Source organism: Glandiceps talaboti, chromosome 2 (assembly GCF_964340395.1).
Source record: "Glandiceps talaboti chromosome 2, keGlaTala1.1, whole genome shotgun sequence".
Classification (NCBI taxonomy): Eukaryota; Metazoa; Hemichordata; class Enteropneusta; family Spengelidae; genus Glandiceps; species Glandiceps talaboti.
The window spans coordinates 15,055,188-15,074,056 of record NC_135550.1 but is presented as its reverse complement, the minus strand read 5'-3'; the positions used below and the strand labels follow the sequence as shown (position 1 = coordinate 15,074,056).

General features: G+C 36.9%; 1 protein-coding gene across 1 annotated transcript; it reads left to right on the top strand.

Moving 5' to 3' along the window:
- Positions 1–1,261: 1,261 nt before the first annotated feature.
- On the top strand, positions 1,262–18,247 carry LOC144444611 (uncharacterized). Its single transcript, XM_078134099.1, is given in 16 exon segments — positions 1,262–1,892; positions 2,867–3,039; positions 3,755–3,832; positions 4,412–4,570; positions 4,991–5,122; positions 5,980–6,347; positions 9,109–9,292; positions 10,150–10,356; positions 11,153–11,381; positions 12,181–12,338; positions 13,365–16,017; positions 16,240–16,400; positions 16,658–16,669; positions 17,371–17,536; positions 18,047–18,144; positions 18,146–18,247. Coding segments are annotated over 16 exon segments (5,511 nt in total).
- Positions 18,248–18,869: the final 622 nt, after the last annotated feature.

The following is an 18,869-nucleotide window of genomic DNA, read 5'->3' as shown; positions in this document are numbered from 1 at the left end:
ATTTTAACCAAAGACAACGACGAACACAATTATTGAAAGCAATATCTTCAAATAGTGATTCTTAAACTGCATACCTAGTTTAATAGTTTTTCAGGTCACCAAATATTCCAAAAAGAGATCTGCCGTTTTATCAGCATGAAATGTTTTAATGAACAAGATGTAAATGAGATCGAGCGCATCTTCGGAGTCACGAGTCACTCCATGCAGCATAGCAGGCAACCTCATGTTGAACGACTTTTTCCGTCTTTTTTTTTTGAGTTTCACTCGCTGACATAATTGCGACTTGCTATCTTCAAATGCACATGTCATGTGCATGTGCGCACTTCTTTTGTACTTTCCCGCGCAAATTTTTTTTAATTTGCTGCAAAATGTTACAATTTTTAACAGGACACATTTTAATTCAAAGTTAAGCCAGCGTACAATACCGATATAAGATACATATTAGCGATATAAGATACATATGAGTCAGTGTACAGTCACTTTAGTGAACTATCCATTGAAATCGCGCATGCTAGGAATCGTCACGTAAATAATAATTTTAATAGCATTGCTATGTATTCAAAAAGTAGCTTTTTTCTTTCTTTTTTCCAAAATCTCAGGGGGGGGGGGCAGCTGCCCCCCCCCCCCCCCCCCCCGCAGGCTACGGTACTGCTGTCTATATCAATGTGTTCCACCTGTAGATAACATTTTCTATGTACACGACTGCACTGATGGAAGTATATATAAAATCAGAAATTAAAACAGTGATCGCCCATCGTCGTAAACCACAGCCTCTTTTACGGCATCGTCCAAGAGAGGTTATTTCGTAGTGTCGCGGAAGAAATACAGCTCTGGTTTGCGAGATTGTTATTTCACAGTGTCGCGGAAGAAATAAACAGCTCTGGTTTGCGAGAATGTGAGCGGCCATGGTGTGTTTCGAGCTCTAGAATGAAATTATGTATGGACACTTGATGGACATACACAAAAATGGTAGTTCTATCACAGCTAAAAGTGGTTTGATAGATTGTCGTGTAAAATATTGGTAATTCAGTGTGAAGTCAATGTCAACAATGATAAATATGTTTGTATGAATCGTTCGTATGCGTATTTGCTCAGTGTTAGAGAGCGCCATCACTGTTCGAAGTGAAGGAATATAACTCGAGAAATCACAAACAAATGAACATTTAGCCGCCATTTTCAATATTATTATTGATACGCATTTTTATTCTACTTCAGTTTTTTTCCTTTAAAATATAGCAGTTATGAGCGTATGCAGATGACAATGAATGGACCAAAGGGAAAACAGACAACACTATATCAGAGCTGGAGCCGCACAACAAGTACCTCAACTTCAAGTGCACTGGGAGCGAAGAACTTGTCGCGCAAGACCGACCTGACTTCAGAAAAGTCAGATGCCGATGTTTATTTACTTGACGAAGAGTGGGCTATAGATGACGAAATGCTCATTCCTGCAGATTTTACAGTCGAACAGCACTCCGATGTACTGAAAGTGAACACAGCAACGAAATCATGTGCAGCTTCAACTTCAGACAACCTCTCAAACGGCGACGCTACCCGTGTTGTTAAAACCGGAAATGCGACTGGACAACATTGCGATGGAACCGGGTTCGATTATTCGTCAGGAAACGTATGGATTTATCCTACGAATTATCAGATAAGGGATTACCAGTATAATATCGTTCAAAAGGCCTTGTTTAAAAATACAATGGTGACATTACCCACAGGGTTAGGTAAAACGTTTATAGCAGCTGTAGTGATGTACAATTTCTATCGATGGTACCCACAGGGGAAGATTGCGTTCATGGCTCCCACCAAACCCCTTGTTGCACAACAAATCGAAGCGTGCTATAATATCATGGGTATACCACAGCATGATACAGCTGAATTAACAGGTATGAATATCCCTGAATTAAAAACATGTCTCTAATAAGATACAAGGAATCATCATGAGATACATTAGTCCTTGCAGACGGAGTAGGAAGGGACGACGTGTACATGTGTATCTTTTCTTATCATGGATTGGTATTATCTCAATAATATATCCATGATCTTACATGTATCGAGCAGAGATTGGGAATCAAAAACAGAGTCACGGTGGTAATAGCCACTCCGATTACCTTTGACTGCTTACTTACACAACTTACAGATAAAATTGTTCCCATTGTATATTTGTAGGGTGTTGGCTAGTTGTTCGCTGAGATCATTTCCAAATAATCTTCCGTCTGAAAACCAACAACTAGTCACTAGCGCAGACCATTTAGTGGTCTGAGTCTCAAGGCAAGGTGTTGGCATTGAAATAAGTTGCCCCCCCCCCTCATAATTCCCATTGTGTGTATCTGTTATAAGCACCTTATATAAAAATTCAATATACATAGAACAGTGGCTTTAATAGAAAAAAAATGCAATGCAATGCACAAGCATGGCACAAGTAAGTGCAGATGTTTCAAGTTGAAGATAGTCAGTTGGAAAAAAATAATAGCATGCAACTATCTCCTACAGTCTACCAAGAATGATTCTGTATATGAACTGATGAGGATGAGTATTCAAAAACTCATCAGTGGCATTAATTCTACATTTCAAAATTGTCAAAATTGTTTTGTTTTTTTACAAAACCCTGTACACCGGTGAGATTTGACTGAGCAATGTCCAAGAATACTGTCAAACAAATCAGAAAAGAGTAACTAGCTGTTGTAAAATCATGGGATGTCCTCAGTTTCTGCTGGATGTGGGTGATGGGTAATCTGGTAAAATTGGTAAAGTACCCAGGGAACTCTTGAAAGTAGATTTCACCTACACATTTCAACCACCCTTGACAAAACGCTGAATGTATACATAAATATACACTTCTGATTTGATATTGTGTTAGGGAGTATGCCACCTACAGCCAGACGGAAAGCCTGGGAACAGAAGCGTGTATTTTTTCTGACACCACAGGTAATGATGAATGATTTGAATCGTGGTGCACTCCCTGCTGTTGATGTCAAATGTCTAGTCATTGATGAAGCTCACAAAGCTATGGGTAACCATGCTTATTGTCAGGTTAGTACACACTATCCATGGAAATGGGCGTTGGCTTGCAAGCATACTTGCAATACTCTGGGAAGTATGGATGTCAGGAATTGTCGGTTTCCAGCATGATGCAATGTAAACAGTTGTAAAATCAGAATAGCGTGGATATTTACATGTACTCGTTCCTTTAAGGTACTGAAGTAATTAGAATGTGATAGTTGCACTATCAACACATTGTTGACCACTTGTGTGTGACAGTATGTAAAGTCCATAGACAGCATTTTAAGTTGCATCTCAGACCACTATAGAGAGGTTGCATGTACAAGTGCAGATGTATATTCAGTGTGTGCATACAGTCTGAGCAAACAGACTGTGGTGTGTGTTCCCTTGCAGATGTAGACAGATTTCATCTCTATATAAATAATGAAACCACAGTTACTTCAATGGTTATTGTTGCAGCGTACACCCTATTGAATTTCTCCTGCCTTTACATGTAATGTGAACCACACGTCATTAAATACATCAGGCAATAACTTTCAACCCTTAGAGAATTATTATTGAATGATGATAACCAACGTCCCTTTGTGTCAATTGCGATCATCATTCCAGTTGATGTAATCAAAACAGCGACTTGACAAATACTTTTCTTAGTGACTAGATGTGATGCTTACATGTACATGTCATTGCAAAGTTCTGTGGACTCTGATTAATTTTCTAAAACCATCTTTTTAATCATTTTATACAGGTTGTGAAAGAACTGAGTAGATATACTCAGCAATTTAGGATTCTTGCTTTGAGTGCAACACCAGGAGGTGACATAAAGGTAAGTCAAAAAGAAAACATGCATGCTTTTATAAGAGACTAAAACTGCCATGAAACATATGAACTGTTTGCTCAACTCAAATTACATTCTCATAGTTGAAATGCGAGATTCTTTGCAAGAAAATGTCTCAATCTTTCCACTATTTAGTGAGAGATACAAGATTATGATATGTCATGGTTTGAGTACTGTTATGACTAGACTATCCAAGAATATATTTCCTTTCTCAATTTTACATAGCAATAACTGTACATCTTACATTTGGAAGGGATGAAGGTTTAAGCTAAGTTAAAATGAAGGAATTAGATTTTGCAGTGTGTGTCAGTTTTTGTTGGTGACATATTACAACAACAGTATTGTATATACAATCATGAATGTAGCGTACTTGCTCCCTTGATTTCACCATCGACCCAGGAGTGAAGAGTAATTTACTATTCCAGGATATGTGTTTTTACGAACATCAATGATTTTACTTGGCGCTTTATTTTGGAGGGCATTTAAAACCAAACGTGAAGGAATTTTGTTTGTAGTATTATTGTCGGTTTTTACGTCATAATTGACAACCCCATTTTGTAATTACAGAGTGTGCAGCAAGTACTGAACCATCTACTCATATCGCATGTAGAAATTAGATCAGAAGATTCCATAGATATCCAGCCATATGTACATGAGAGGAAAGTTGATAAGATTGTTGTTAAACTTGATGATGAAATCAAGGCTATCAAACAACAATATTTACAGGTGAGTAGTAGTAGTTTCACAAGAAAAAACACCACGTTTTTACTTTCTGTATATGCACTTACAGCACAATGCAGGTTACTGTTCAGTGGCTCTATTTGATACAACCATGCAGAAATCGATAAGAAACTGTACATATTACACATTTAGATAACAAGATTGAATGAATACTGTTTCTTGTCTACTTGAAATGAACTAACATGTCACCCTGCAGCCATCAAATGCACACATCAAAACAATAAATGCCTGCGTGACTGCCTCTATAGTTGCAGTATTATTTCATTGTCTGGAAGCTCATATCACTTATGAGTGAAAGACAGCCATGCTTGTGTGAAAAATATAGTTTGTACAATACAATGTAGTTGGTGCTATATCTTCGGGAACATACATGTATTCATTGTGATATAATTTGTTGTTGTACAGATCTTGTCAATATTTATAAATCGGTTGGTCACAAACAGAGTTTTATATCCAAGAGATGTATCAAACTATTCTAAGTTTATGATTCTGAAAGCCAGAGAAGACTTCCGTTGCAATCCACCAACCAATGTACAGGTAAGGGATTCATACACTTGTACTGGTACACGATACTAGTATATTGTCACAACAACAACAACACATACATATGTAATTTGAAATTTCTTGGCAGAGAATTTCATCAGCTTGTAGTGTTTGTTCTCTTCTAAGATTTTCTTCACAAGAAGAGTTTAAAGAGCACTTCAGTAATCAATGATTTATTTGTGAGGAAAAACAAGGGAAGACTGCAAAGACATGAGGACTGATTGCCATGGTTACATTGTTCATGAAGACAATACTTGAACAAGTCATTCAAATTATAGAGTGGCAGTTTCTAGTTTCTAAGTTAAGCTAGAATGTGCCTTGGGAACGAATTTCACTGAAAATCAAAGTTTATAAAAATCTCTTTAAAAACTTTGCCATATGCAAGCTTGTTCCTGGTCTATTTGAAATAATAAAAGGAACTTAGGTTTCGCTGTCTTGTTTTGAAGGATATCATCAATCTTGTTATATTTTCCAAAGGAGCTTACACAGTAGTCAGCAACCTTATGCAATTCTAAAATAGCTCGATTTTGACCATTTTACGTCTATTTAAAAAAAAAATTGTATGGAGCCCCCAAATTTTTTTATTGATTTTAACTGAGAATAGGTTAGAGTTTTCTTGAACGAAGTAACAGCAAAAATTTAAACAGTTCATTTCTGAGGTGTATTTTATGTTAATCCTCTTTCTGCCAAAAGGATATTTGTTTGTACACAAGCAATTACTAGTTGAGCAAAACACATTAAACTAGTGTATGGCAAATTATAGAACTGATGATAAATAACTTCATACCTTTGTATGTTTACACGTAATGCTCCTTATATTTCATTGATATTTTTCTTTTCATTCCTGCCAGTCTAAAGCTCAACAGGGTATGTTAGAAGGTGACTTTGCCACGTCTATCAGTTTATATCATGGCTACGAACTACTATTACAACATGGAATGCGTTCATTCTACTCATTCTTGCAAAGCATGACTGATGGGTCAAAATCCATGTCAAGAGGGAAATCGGAACTGAGTAGGAACGCTGAGTTTATCGCTTTAATGGACACGCTACAAGACAAATTTGGTGATGGCGGTGATACCAATGTGAGCATGTATTCAACACCAGGAAGAGCTGGGAAGCAAAATGTGCCGAAAAAACAGTTTCCTATGAGTCATCCAAAGATGGGCAAACTCTGTGATGTTGTCCTGGAGCACTTCAAGAAATTTGAACAAGGTAAGTTTCAAGTTGTTTGTAAGTAAGCCTTAAGTTTGTTTATTGAGCTTGTGTTACATTGTGTGTTCGACCCTAAGGTAAGGATCTCTTTGTGGTGTCTTTCTGTCTGTCTGTCTGTCTGTCTGTCTGACTCTTTCTGTCTGTGTCATTGTGTTCTCAATTCAAATGAAATTTAGTACACATACTCGCTAGAACTCGTTAATGTTAACAGAGTGCACATGTTTTGTAAGTCTTGTTGATGTAGTTTTTAACCCTAATGAGTAATTTACATAATCAATAATTTTCAGTAATTAAGCTATGTACACTTCAAATTCCATATGATTTGGTGCGTACATCAACCAAAACAAAGCACATGTGTTCTATAAAGCTTGTAGATATAACTATATTAGTTTTGTGTGATTTACATAATTAATGATTTTCAGTTATTATTTGGCAATATCTTATGTATGCAAGCCACAGGTTTCATATAAATTGACAATCGTTAATTTGCCAATTAAGAGGTGTATGATGTATGTTTACTGCTCAGAATTTTGAAATTACTATTAATGCATGTAGAGGCAACAACAATCTAAAGGCTGACGCCCTTATGGAAGGCATGCAGGTTACATCACCTGATACAGCAGGATGTCAAGACACATGAAGTGTTGCTGACGAGATGTTTGAATAGATATCATGTGGTCAACTCTAGACACAAAAAGACCATTGACTAGATGTAAATTATGTGTCAATATAGCCGATACAAATACTGTACTACTTGGTGACCTTAAAAGACCTTTGCCCTATGATCATGTGATCTCAACACAGCATTCACTTCAAATTCAGTATGACAGTTATTCTGAACATTGTGTTGACCCCCTGATTAACGGTATTGTACAGTATCTGCCAAACGGATATATAGAGCATTCGTTCCAATAATCCAACATGACATGTTGAATCCATTCATATATTTTGACATTTTTTTCTAATTACTAGTACAATGTTACATTAGATTTCTAACTAAAGTTGCTTTTTGAAGTGAAGACAAATCAAAGCTTTTAAAACCGTCATTTCTATATATTTTATAGAAATTTAGATAATTTTTTATTCTGAATTGAAGATGTTGTTTGATTAAATCAAACAACAGTTTGTAGTTGACATATTATTAGGAAAAAAAATATCTAACTACAAAAATAAACATTCAGTTACTAACTCGTGACCAATGTTATCACCTTGTTATAACTGTAAATGATATTACAGCTCCTCTAATTGGTTAAAAGATTTGTATAGTTCAAGAGGTTGAAGGTGATTTGCTGTTCTTGTGCTATGCCAGTTATTGATGAACACCCCCATGTCTTTCCACCCACCGCACAGTATCATGTATTTCTAGTAAAACACAGCCAATTGTAGTACAAAGCACATTTTCCAGAGGGAATTTTGTTTGCTGGCATTCAAAGCTCAGTGTGATTCACTGACAAACACTTTTTCACCACCGTGGTTATTAGTCCCCGCCGGACGAAGTCCGGGACGGGGACTTATGGATTGGGTTCCGTCTGTCCGTGCGTTCGTGTGTCCGTCCGTCCGTCCGTCTGTCTGTCCGTCCGCAGCTGTTTCTTGGAGATGCCTGGACCGATTTTTTTCAAACTTGGTACAGGTGCAACATACAATGGCATACATATGCACGTCAATTTGTTTCATGATACAATCCAATATGGCCGCCTAGCAGCCATTTTGTTTGCAAATTTTCCCTGTCTAAAGCCATAACTCAGACATGCTTGAACAGATCTCATTCAAAGTTGGTATTAGGACAGTGTTCTATGGCATATATGTGCATATTCATTGTTGTCATGATACGATCCAATATGGCCGCCTGGCAGCCATTTTGTTTGTGAATTTTCATGTCCAAAGCCATAACTCAGACATGCTTGAACAGATCTTATTCAAAGTTGGTATTAGGACAGTGTTCTATGACATACATGTGCATATCCATTTTCATTGTGATACGATCCAATACGGCTGCCTGGCAGCCATTTTGTTTGTGGATTTTCCATGTCCAAAGCCATAACTCAGACATGCTTGAACAGATCTCATTCAAAGTTGGTATTAGGACAGTGTTCTATGACATACATGTGCATATCCATTTTTGTCGTGATACGATCCAATATGGCTGCCTGGCAGCCATTTTGTTTGTGAATTTTCCATGTCCAAAGCCATAACTCAGACATGCTTGAACAGATCTCATTCAAAGTTGGTATTAGGACAGTGTTCTATGACATGATACATGTGCATATCCATTTTCATCATGATATGATCCCCCATACCCTACCAATCCTTTATTGTTGTAGGCATTTTCCATGTCCAACAAGCAGACACAATATATCTAAGTCTGTTTGATTTAGGTTCACAAGTGTTGTTGCGTGATCAGAGTAGTGATAATTCCTTAAAACCCAATCATAGCGGGGACTATGTCATTCTCAATGACTTGTTCTTAACTGTAGCATAGTTGAACTGTGTCTAGACAATGTCTTGTTAACAACATCAGAGATTCACCTAAGGTCCTTGTCCATCTCCAGTATCATTTATGTAACAAAAATAAACAAAAAACCAGCAAGAGCTATTTCAATTAAACAGTTCCACAATTGTCAGTTAATTGTTTAGTAATAAATGAGTATTAAAATAAGTTTAAGTACATTCAGCTGAGTAGATATGTAGTAAATTTCACCATAAACTAATTATTACAAAACAATGCTGTGATTTTGTGTTCTGTCTTGTTCGTTTACAGATACCAGCTCAAATAATGCTGACATAGGGGCAAGTACTCGTATCATGATTTTCTCTCAATACCGAGACAGTGTACAAGAAATAGCTGAAATGCTAAACCAATATCAACCACAAGTACGGGTTATGAGTTTTATTGGACAAGCATCAGCTGGGAAAAGTACTAAAGGGTTTACACAGAAAGAACAACTCAGGGTAAGTCAATAAGGCCAATTTGAAAGTACTTTAGGGATGGTTGCACAATGTGTGCACAAGCTCAATAAAAGAACTGCCTTCATTTGGGACAAAAAAAAACCACCCCCTCCTCCTAAATGAACATTCACAATTGCAACACTGAAACGTTTATATATGATCATGTGAACCATGATGAAAAGTATAGCAGTCCACACTGCGACACATTGTATGAAAGATGCAATGTGAAAACATTATGGTAAGCACATTAAAATACTATACCGGAAACCCAGCATTGTATATCACATTAGAAGTAACATTATCAACATCTCTGTAGTATATACAGAAACTGTTATCATTGAAGGCGTGAAAGTTTTTGAAATTTAGTGAGAAGTCTGAAAATGAAGTTCAGCAATCGCACTGATGCCAGACCCCCTCTCTCGCTAAATGAATGAAGTTCTTTTATTAAGCATGTGTAACATTGTGCAATCATCCCCATAAGTTCTATGTCCTACACAATATTTGAATTGAGACTGTGTACGGCATAGTTAAAGAGTAAAATACAGTTTGAAAGCATCAACTCCCCAACACGTGTTGTCGAACATCAAAACGCTGAAGTTAGATGTCCCGTTTTGGTCGTCCAATTTAAATTTCCATTTGTCACATTTGCTTTCTGTGTAGCAAATGGGTTTAATATCGATGTCATTTTGCAACAACATGGTGCAGACAAAGATTGATATTTTTGTCTGTCAAAATTATTACTTTATTTTTATTGTTATTATTATTGCTTGTAGAGAGGCAAACACTAGCAAGAATTGCATCTGATATGACTTTTCAATCTGCACTACTTATTTTCTTTTTTGCTGTATTCATTTTGGTAGGTTGTTAAAGCATTTCGTGAAGGTGGTTATAACACATTGGTGTCAACGTGTGTAGGCGAGGAAGGGCTTGACATTGGGGATGTGGATTTGATTATCTGCTACGATGCTCACAAAAGCCCGATAAGATTAGTGCAACGTATGGGACGTACTGGTCGTAAACGCCACGGAAGGATCGTTATGCTGGTGACAGAGGGCAAGGAAGAAGCTGTAAGTCAGATTTCTATCAGCAGTAAATGAGAACAAATATGGTTGCAATCTTTGACTGATTTCATACTTTAGCAGGCTTTTTCAAGCAATTTGATTCAATTCGCAAATTCAAAGTCAGATTACCAAATTATTAAATTGTCAATATATCCTCATAGGTTTGAATATCCTATTTAAAGGGGAATACCATTCCAGGAAATAAAAGGTACTTTCATAAACTTTGGGTTCTGAAGTATCATTTCATGATTTCACATCGCATAATTTTTTGGCTTGGTTGGCAAGAAACACGAAATTGAAAATTGAACTCTTTTCCACCTCATGACACCTAAGAGCTTATTTCCTTCAGATAAATTGTCATGAATATTCAGTGTACATCTAATGAATATTCATGTCTACTAAGACCCATGATGCAATGGTGTATCACTGAAAAGAACAATAGGGGTGAAAAAGAGTTTTCAATTTGCTGTTTCTTGACAACTGAGTAAAAATTAGATAAGATGAAATCATGAACTGACTCTCCAAAACCCAAAGTTTATGAAAATATTTGTATTTCCTGGAGTGGTGTTCCCCTTTAAGATATGATTTCATCAAGATCATTTAATAGGACTGATTGCTGTATTAACTGATAATTTTTACATATTTTACTCAGACACAAACATGGACTGGGTCTATGTTGTTTTACACTGGGTTTTTTTATGTAGAAATATGTAGTAAAGTTGATTTCTTAATCCCAAATCGAAAATAAATACCCATTTCTCGTCCATATTACAACTTGAATGACATTGATATTTACTTGCAGGTGTATAATCAAAGTCAATACAGTAAGAAGAGTATACACCGTGCAATGCAGGGAAATAAATCATTACAATTGTACCCTCATAATCCACGCATGGTACCCCTAGGTATCGATCCCGTTGTTCATAAGATGCATATTACAATGGACAAGTATTTGAGTAAAAATGATTCCAAGAATAAATCGTCAGACAACAAAATGAGAAACGGCAGTATTTCTAACTTTGTTAAAAGAGGTGAGGCAAAGATTTTTGATAATATAATATATCACATAGTTATGATGTATGTAGCTATCATCCTCCCAATACTTTTCTTCGTTCAGACAAGGAAAATATGAATGACCTAAGGGGCCTTGTCACCACTATTATGACTCAGTAGACAAGTAGTGATAAACCCTTACCCTGGTATGCCACAAGTATTTTTTTTTTACTTAATCAGGAAAAAATATTAGGGAATAATTTAATTATACCTCCTTAAGCATAATTTATATAAAATCAGGAAAAATAAATAATAATGGTGATTTTGGAACATTTGGAATGATATTTTGAGAACTGCAGAACCAGTAATGTAGACTTGGGTTGTTGTGACGTAGAATGACAGGGGTATATAATCCATATTTTCTGTTCAAACAAAATAAATTGATTGTGTATGATGGTGTAAAAGGCATTATTACATGAAAGCCACATATTTTCTGTATGTTGTTCTCTTCAAGTTGCATGGACTGCAAAAATGTATTCGAAAAATACCAACACATTCTCAGTTAAAATCAAGAAGGAGGAAGCCATTGCAAATTAGCAGGTGCCCACCCTCAATCTTGCTTCTGTCTTCTCCATGTCTTTGTGTAGTTTTTTGTCGTTGTTCCTTTTTGTTTTGCATTTGTTAAGAGAATCACGAGAGATTAAAATAATAATTTGTTAAAAACGAAAAAAGAGAAATAAGTAATCACCATGCAGTATTTTTGAATAGAAAATGATCTATTGGTTTTTCTCATGTTATCACCACAATTATTAATATATTTTTTTTCAAAATTTTCAGGAAAGAAGAAGGTAGAGGAGAATGGATTTTTGACCGAGGAGGAGCTACGATATTGGCAGGATCATTACAAAGTCAGTGAAAAGACATCGTTGGTTCCTAGTAGAGGGACAATGCTGAGTCTTCACACCAAAACTGATAACTACCCTACAAACCAACAGGTACTCAGCTTGTCTTTTAGCTTAAACTAAAATTATTAACCGTTGTCTTTTTTTCCAAGTAATATAACAGAACCAAATGAATGTATGAGTGTCAGTGTTCTGTGCTCAGGGAGAGTTAGTTACTTGAGTGCTTGTGGTCATTTCTGTGGCTGTACTTTCATGGGCATTGAGAGGAAAAGTATTGCAGAAAAACACACAGGTATAAGTTCAGACACTCTGAGTACCCAAATTGGTACAGATACATGATGGAGTTCCTTTATTAGTGTCATTCATATATTACCCTAACGATATACCTCTTATTGCTCAGTAAAAGAAAAAAACAACATACGTACAAATAAACCCAAAACTTACAACAACAAAAATAATACTTAAAAGGTTAAAGATGCATTTCAGAGGTTGAGTCTCATGGTGGCTGACATTGATAGTACACATACATGAAACCCTTACTGTACCAAAACTTGTATGAAAATTTAAACATCATGATAATTGTGTTTCAAGTATGGTTACAATCAATCTGATTAAATCTGATGTACTGTACACGTCGCGATTTCTTTTTGGCCGTTACATTTACTGTCGTTTGTTCTTTTGTGAGCATCCGTTACATACATCTGACACAATACTATAGGCATTCCTGTACTAAATCTTGTACTTATGAGTAGCCAATCAGAATCCGTCTTACAATATAACACTCAACGTTCGAAATTGAAAGAAAGAGAACCACCGAACAATAACTATAACATCATTATCTGTGCTCATGCTCTTCTCGAACAGAGTGGAAGTACCCATATGTTTCGGTACGTTATGTGTTCTCATTCGTTGAGTGAATTCACTCACCACTTAGATGTGGTATGGGAATGCTTATGGTGTTGTGTCAGATGTATGTAACGAGTGCTCACAAAAGAACAAACAACAGTAAACGCAACAGCCAAAAAGAAATCATGATGTGCACACTACATCGGATTTTAATCGGATTGGGTTACAATGTTATGACATGTATTTACAATGTATAAATATACTCTGTTACAGGCAACATCTGCAAAGGAACTCTCATTTACCGAGTGGACCGAATGGCAGAATACAAAACAACCTACAACATTCATCGACCACTCACAGCTGACAACCAACTTTGTGGAATTAATGGAATTTATGGAACTTCAGCAGCAGATGGGGGAGGGAGACAAGTATGGCCTAGAAATGTTATCATACCTAAATGAAGATGATATTGTAAGAAAAAGGCAGGGCAAAGTGGTTGAACCGCATTGTGAACAGAGAAAAATAGACAGCATGTTCAACACTGACACGAGAAAGAAAAGGAAAGCTAAAAAAAATGGAAAACCATTTTTTATTGAGGAGTCATCTAAGGATGAGAATAGCAGTGATGAGCTACCAGATATTTTAGCCACTGGTAAGAAATCTACGAAGCAAACATCAAGGTCAAATCTGGATGTTGATAATCAGAAAGTCAAAAAGTCTGGGGATAAAAAAAAAGATTTGAAAACAAAATCTCCTAGCATTGAGGCGATAGTTTCAAATACAGATGATATCGATGATTTTGATATTCGTGTCCCTGATGGGCTACCAAACACAAACTGTGAAAGTGAGGATGTAACTCATGAAGTACAACTAGACTGTGGTCCTAAGACAGTATGTAGCAAGAATCTAGTAGACAGGAGTGATCTTGGGAGAGAAAAGAATGTTATGAATGGAAAACAAAATGGTTGCAGTAGTAACCAGGACATCGACAATGTGACTGGACATCACCGAGATACAGATTTGCATAATGTTGGTCATGACAACGATGAAGTAAGAAAAGGTAATAAAATGGTCATTGTGGGCAATCCTGACACTTTCATTGAACATGACCTTGACAGTACAACTGATATTGATCTTAGCAATGCTGATATTTGTAATGTGGATAAGGTTAAGGTGATAAAACCGGATATACCCGCTACGCATGAGAAGGAAATCTCAAAGGAAGATCCTGATATTTCCTCTCTATTTCCGTCCCTTACACAACTGACAACACGGAATACATCCAGTTTTTTGGAAGAGCCATGTGAATCCAATCAAAATGACTGCTTGATTGCAATGCCACCATCTTTAGATTCACTTGGTAAGCTTGATGATTTGGACATCCTTGAAGGTAGTCTTACAACTATTATTGAAGAAGAAACCAGACATGAACCGGTCCCCATAAATAAACAAGAGTCGCTAGATTTCAAGAAAAACAACTCGACGTCAGAAAAAAATATGAGCATGTGCAGACAGTTTGAAGAGAGTGATATCAACATGGCAACCAACACTGAGCAAACTGAGGAACAGTGTGTATTAGAAAGCAAAACAAATATTGATGAGAATTCTTGGTCTGTAAAAGATACGGGCATGTGCAAAGTCTTTGAAGAGAGTGACGTCAACACGACAACCAAACCTGAGCAAACTGAGGAACAGTATGTTTCAGAAAGTAAAATAAGTAGTGATGAAAATCCCAAAAAGATGCAAATTGGGAAAGTAAATTGCGTGAGCAGTGAAGAGAAATCAAAGGATGATAAAAGTGAGACTGATGTCAAACTGAGTACTGGTGAAGAAGAAGAAGAAGAGGAAGATATATCATTCAACATAGAGTTTGATGATGAACCATTGGACTTTAGCGCACTTACACCACACGGTACAGAGGAACAAAACATTACGCCCGAGTCTGAGAAAAATGTAGAAAAACGTTGTGGAGATATTGTCAAGGGTTCATCAGAAAAGGATGAACAAGAGTATATGGATGACAATGCCTCTGATGTTGAATTATTTGGAGGGACTGATGCAGAAGATGAAGACTTTCAGAATGAAAATCATGTTATTAGCGCAAACGTTTGTGAAGAAAATAATTCAAATTTTGTTACCAAGGAAACAAAGACTGATGAAGTTGAAGATGATATCTGGGAAGTAAATTTTGATCTAAATTTTAATTTCAGTGATCTAGATTCAATTGATAACAGTGATGATCCAAATGATCCAAATGATGATTTACAAAATGACGTAGTACTGCCTTCTCTTGAAAAACATAATAATGAGGTCGTCCACTTGTCCCGTAAACAACCACTTACTCTACAAACTGATCAGCTAATTGATAGCCATTCTCTGAAACAATGGAACCGTGGAAAACAAAAACAGTGTCTGTTTACTGGACCAGATTCAAATGTACAAGAACAGGAAGTGAAAGGAGACGGCCGAACACACAATAGTGATCTAGCAAAATCACAGCATCAAGAAGCAAATGTGTACAAGCATGGAACTGGTATAGCAACCAAAGATAAACTGTCGTCTAAGCAACAGAAAGACACTCCAGTATATCCAAGAAAACTTTCTCTAAACAAATCTAAGTCGCCACCGTATATTCAGACAGAAAGCCACGTAACATTTCCAGAAGAAAACATGTCTGGATTACAAAAGTGTGGCATCAAGAGGAAATGCTTCTCTCCAAGTATCAATCAGAGAAGTCTCAAGAAAAGTAAATGCATCTCACCAATTGGTATAAGGACGAGCAGCAGTTTTATAGCAAAGACACCTCAGATAGAAAAGACTTTTGGTTCTAGAACGTGTGTGAACAATGTAGTCAGTACACCTTTAGCTGCAGTTTTACCAACCAGACCAGAGTCCATCATCAGTCCAATAGGAATACCTGTAACAAGTAAGTCAATCTTATCAGCCAATAGAAATACCTGTAACAAGTAAGTCAATCTCATCAGTCCAATAGAAATGCCTGTAACAAGTAATTTGATCTCATCAGTCCAATAGAAATACCTGTATAACTAGTCAATCTCAGCCAATAGAAATACCTGTTACAAGTAAGTCAATCTCATCAGCCAATAGAAATATCTAAAACTTATCATTTTTTTTCCTTTGTTGTCAGAAACACCATGTACCAGACTTGATAGTGATTCAGACAGTGATGACAGTAGGGTGATACGAAAAAAGAGAAGAAAACGAGCTCTCATGCTGGACTCACCGGATACGTCAGTAGTAGCAGAGACAACAATAGTATCACCAGTAAACACACACATTGCTGCTATGGTTAGTATACAAGTATGTCTAGTCACCAATAGACCCTGGATTAATTTTGCACATTACCAGCAGTTGACCCTGCTCTGTCTGTTAATTAAGGGAACTACCATTTCTGAAATCTTGAATATTTGCATGAGTTTATCTTGATACCTGAAATGTAATTTTACTACCCAGGTTCGTCATATAATAATAATTATGTGATTTCTTGGTCAACACCGTGATTTGTGCTCTATACACTATGTTATGTATTTCTACTATTATACTAGGCAGGTGTGAGAGTAAGTCAACCTTCTTGTTCCATTTTGACCTTCTAGCATTAGGTAAAATGTTATCACAGGTACCGAGAATTCAAATGTGACCTTTTGGTCTGAGTCAGTGTCATGTGAAATCACCATATTTTTTTTACTGTGATGGTGTTGTGTTCTTAGAGTTCACCATAATACACCATCCATCATTAATGTTTACATAAATGGCCATACAGTACATGGTTAACTGGTAGTGACATTTTTAGTGGAATAGCTCAAAAAATGGTTAATATCACATGGCATGTATTGACCAATCATGACATGAGAAATGGATGAGCTGTGAGAGAGAGAGAGAGAGAGAGGGGGGGGGGGAAGAAAAGAGAGGGAAGGGAGGGAGACAGACAGACAAAGGGAGACAGACAGACAAAGAGAGACAGAGACAGACAGAAATAGAGACAGGCAGACAGACAGAGACAGACAGACAGACAGAGAGAAATAGAGACAGACAGACAGATAGAGATAGACGGACAGAGACATGATGAGAATGGGAAGGGAGTGGGAGGGATGGAGACAGGCCGATAGAGAGGCAGAGTGCCATTTTTCAATAGTTTCAGCTCAGTTCAGAGATATTGCAAACTAATAATTGTGCATAATTGAAAGTACATATGAACACTTCTAGCTCTAACCTCGTTGAATACTACTTACAAAGATGTTTATTAATAATATGGATACAGGCAAGAAAACGAAAATGTGATATGGTGAGGGGATTTCTGGAAGAGGAAGCTGAAGTATCCGATGATATAGATGGTTATTCATCAGATGAAACTAACACTGATGTAATAGACACATCATTGGAGGAGTTTATTGATGACGCTACACAGGTGTCACCAGCAGCCATTAGTATGTATATCCACACAGTATAAGTACATGTATTAATTTATCTGTGTTTGTCTGCATCATGTATGTCAATTTCATTCAACCATTACAATTACCATGTGAACTTGCTGTACTTTGCCATGATCCAGATCTACACAACAGTAGACTTTCAGGTCTTGGTCAAATTTTGCAAGTGGGAATGTATTGCTGAAATGTGTGTGTGTGTGTGTGTGTGTGGGGGGGGGGGGGGGGGGGGGGGGGTGGTGTATGCACATGTGCTGCTGCAGATGTGTATATACATGTGTGTGTGTGTGTGTGTGTGTGTGTGTGTGTGTGTGTACATATCTGTGTCTGTCTGTATATGTGTCTGTGTACTTCTACCAAATTTGATTGCATAATTATTATTCAAATTCCCTGTTGCTCTTTTCTCTTAGGACTATTACAATATATATTTGAAAATACTCAAAATCATCGAGCATAATAATCATACATTGATTCCTAATTTGATTTTGTTTCTTCCTTCCTTCCCAACAGACATGAAACAAGTCTATTTACAGTCCCTTCATCATAAACGAATGAATTTATCAAGTGACGGTGTCTTCAAGAACAAGTACAAGATGGTATACAAAGATGCAAAAGAAGATGATGACCATATGATTTTCTCTCAGGTTGCAGAACAAGATCAGAACTACGAGGAAGATAGCTTTTGTGTGCTCAGTGAAGAAGAGGAAATAGTTAATGACGAAGCATTTGATAAATTTGAAATGACCATTAACCTGGACAATATCCTGGATGGGAAGAGAAGAACTAGGAGGAGGGGACAGGTGCAGGTGCAGGAGGATGGCTTTGCTAATGTTAGGGAGGGGAGGAAAGAAAAACAAAGAAGGCGGAGGAGAATCGTTCTGCCAGACTCGTCAAGCGATGATGACGACATGAACACAGACAAAGTGACGTCCATTACTGCACCTAGACAAATGGATTGGGGCTTTGAAAACGATGTTGGTAATTTTGATGCAATAGAGAAAGTTTCCCATATCAAACAAAATTCCAACAAAACAATCAAACATGACCCTCACAATAATGTACATTATGAAGCCCACAGACACCATGATACAAACTCAAAACACAGGAGTACAAACTTTGATGTCGCTGGAAAACATTTCACTAAACACAGAGAGTTCAAATCACCCTTGGCGATTAATGAAAACCAGGTAAAAGCGATTAGCACTATAGACAAGACTTTATTGTCACATGACAGGAAAACAACTCAACATCAGATAGAAAGAGAGGAGAGACTGAAAAGACAGAAGGAAAAACAAATGATGTTTAAGCGTCAAATTGAATTGAAACAGACTAA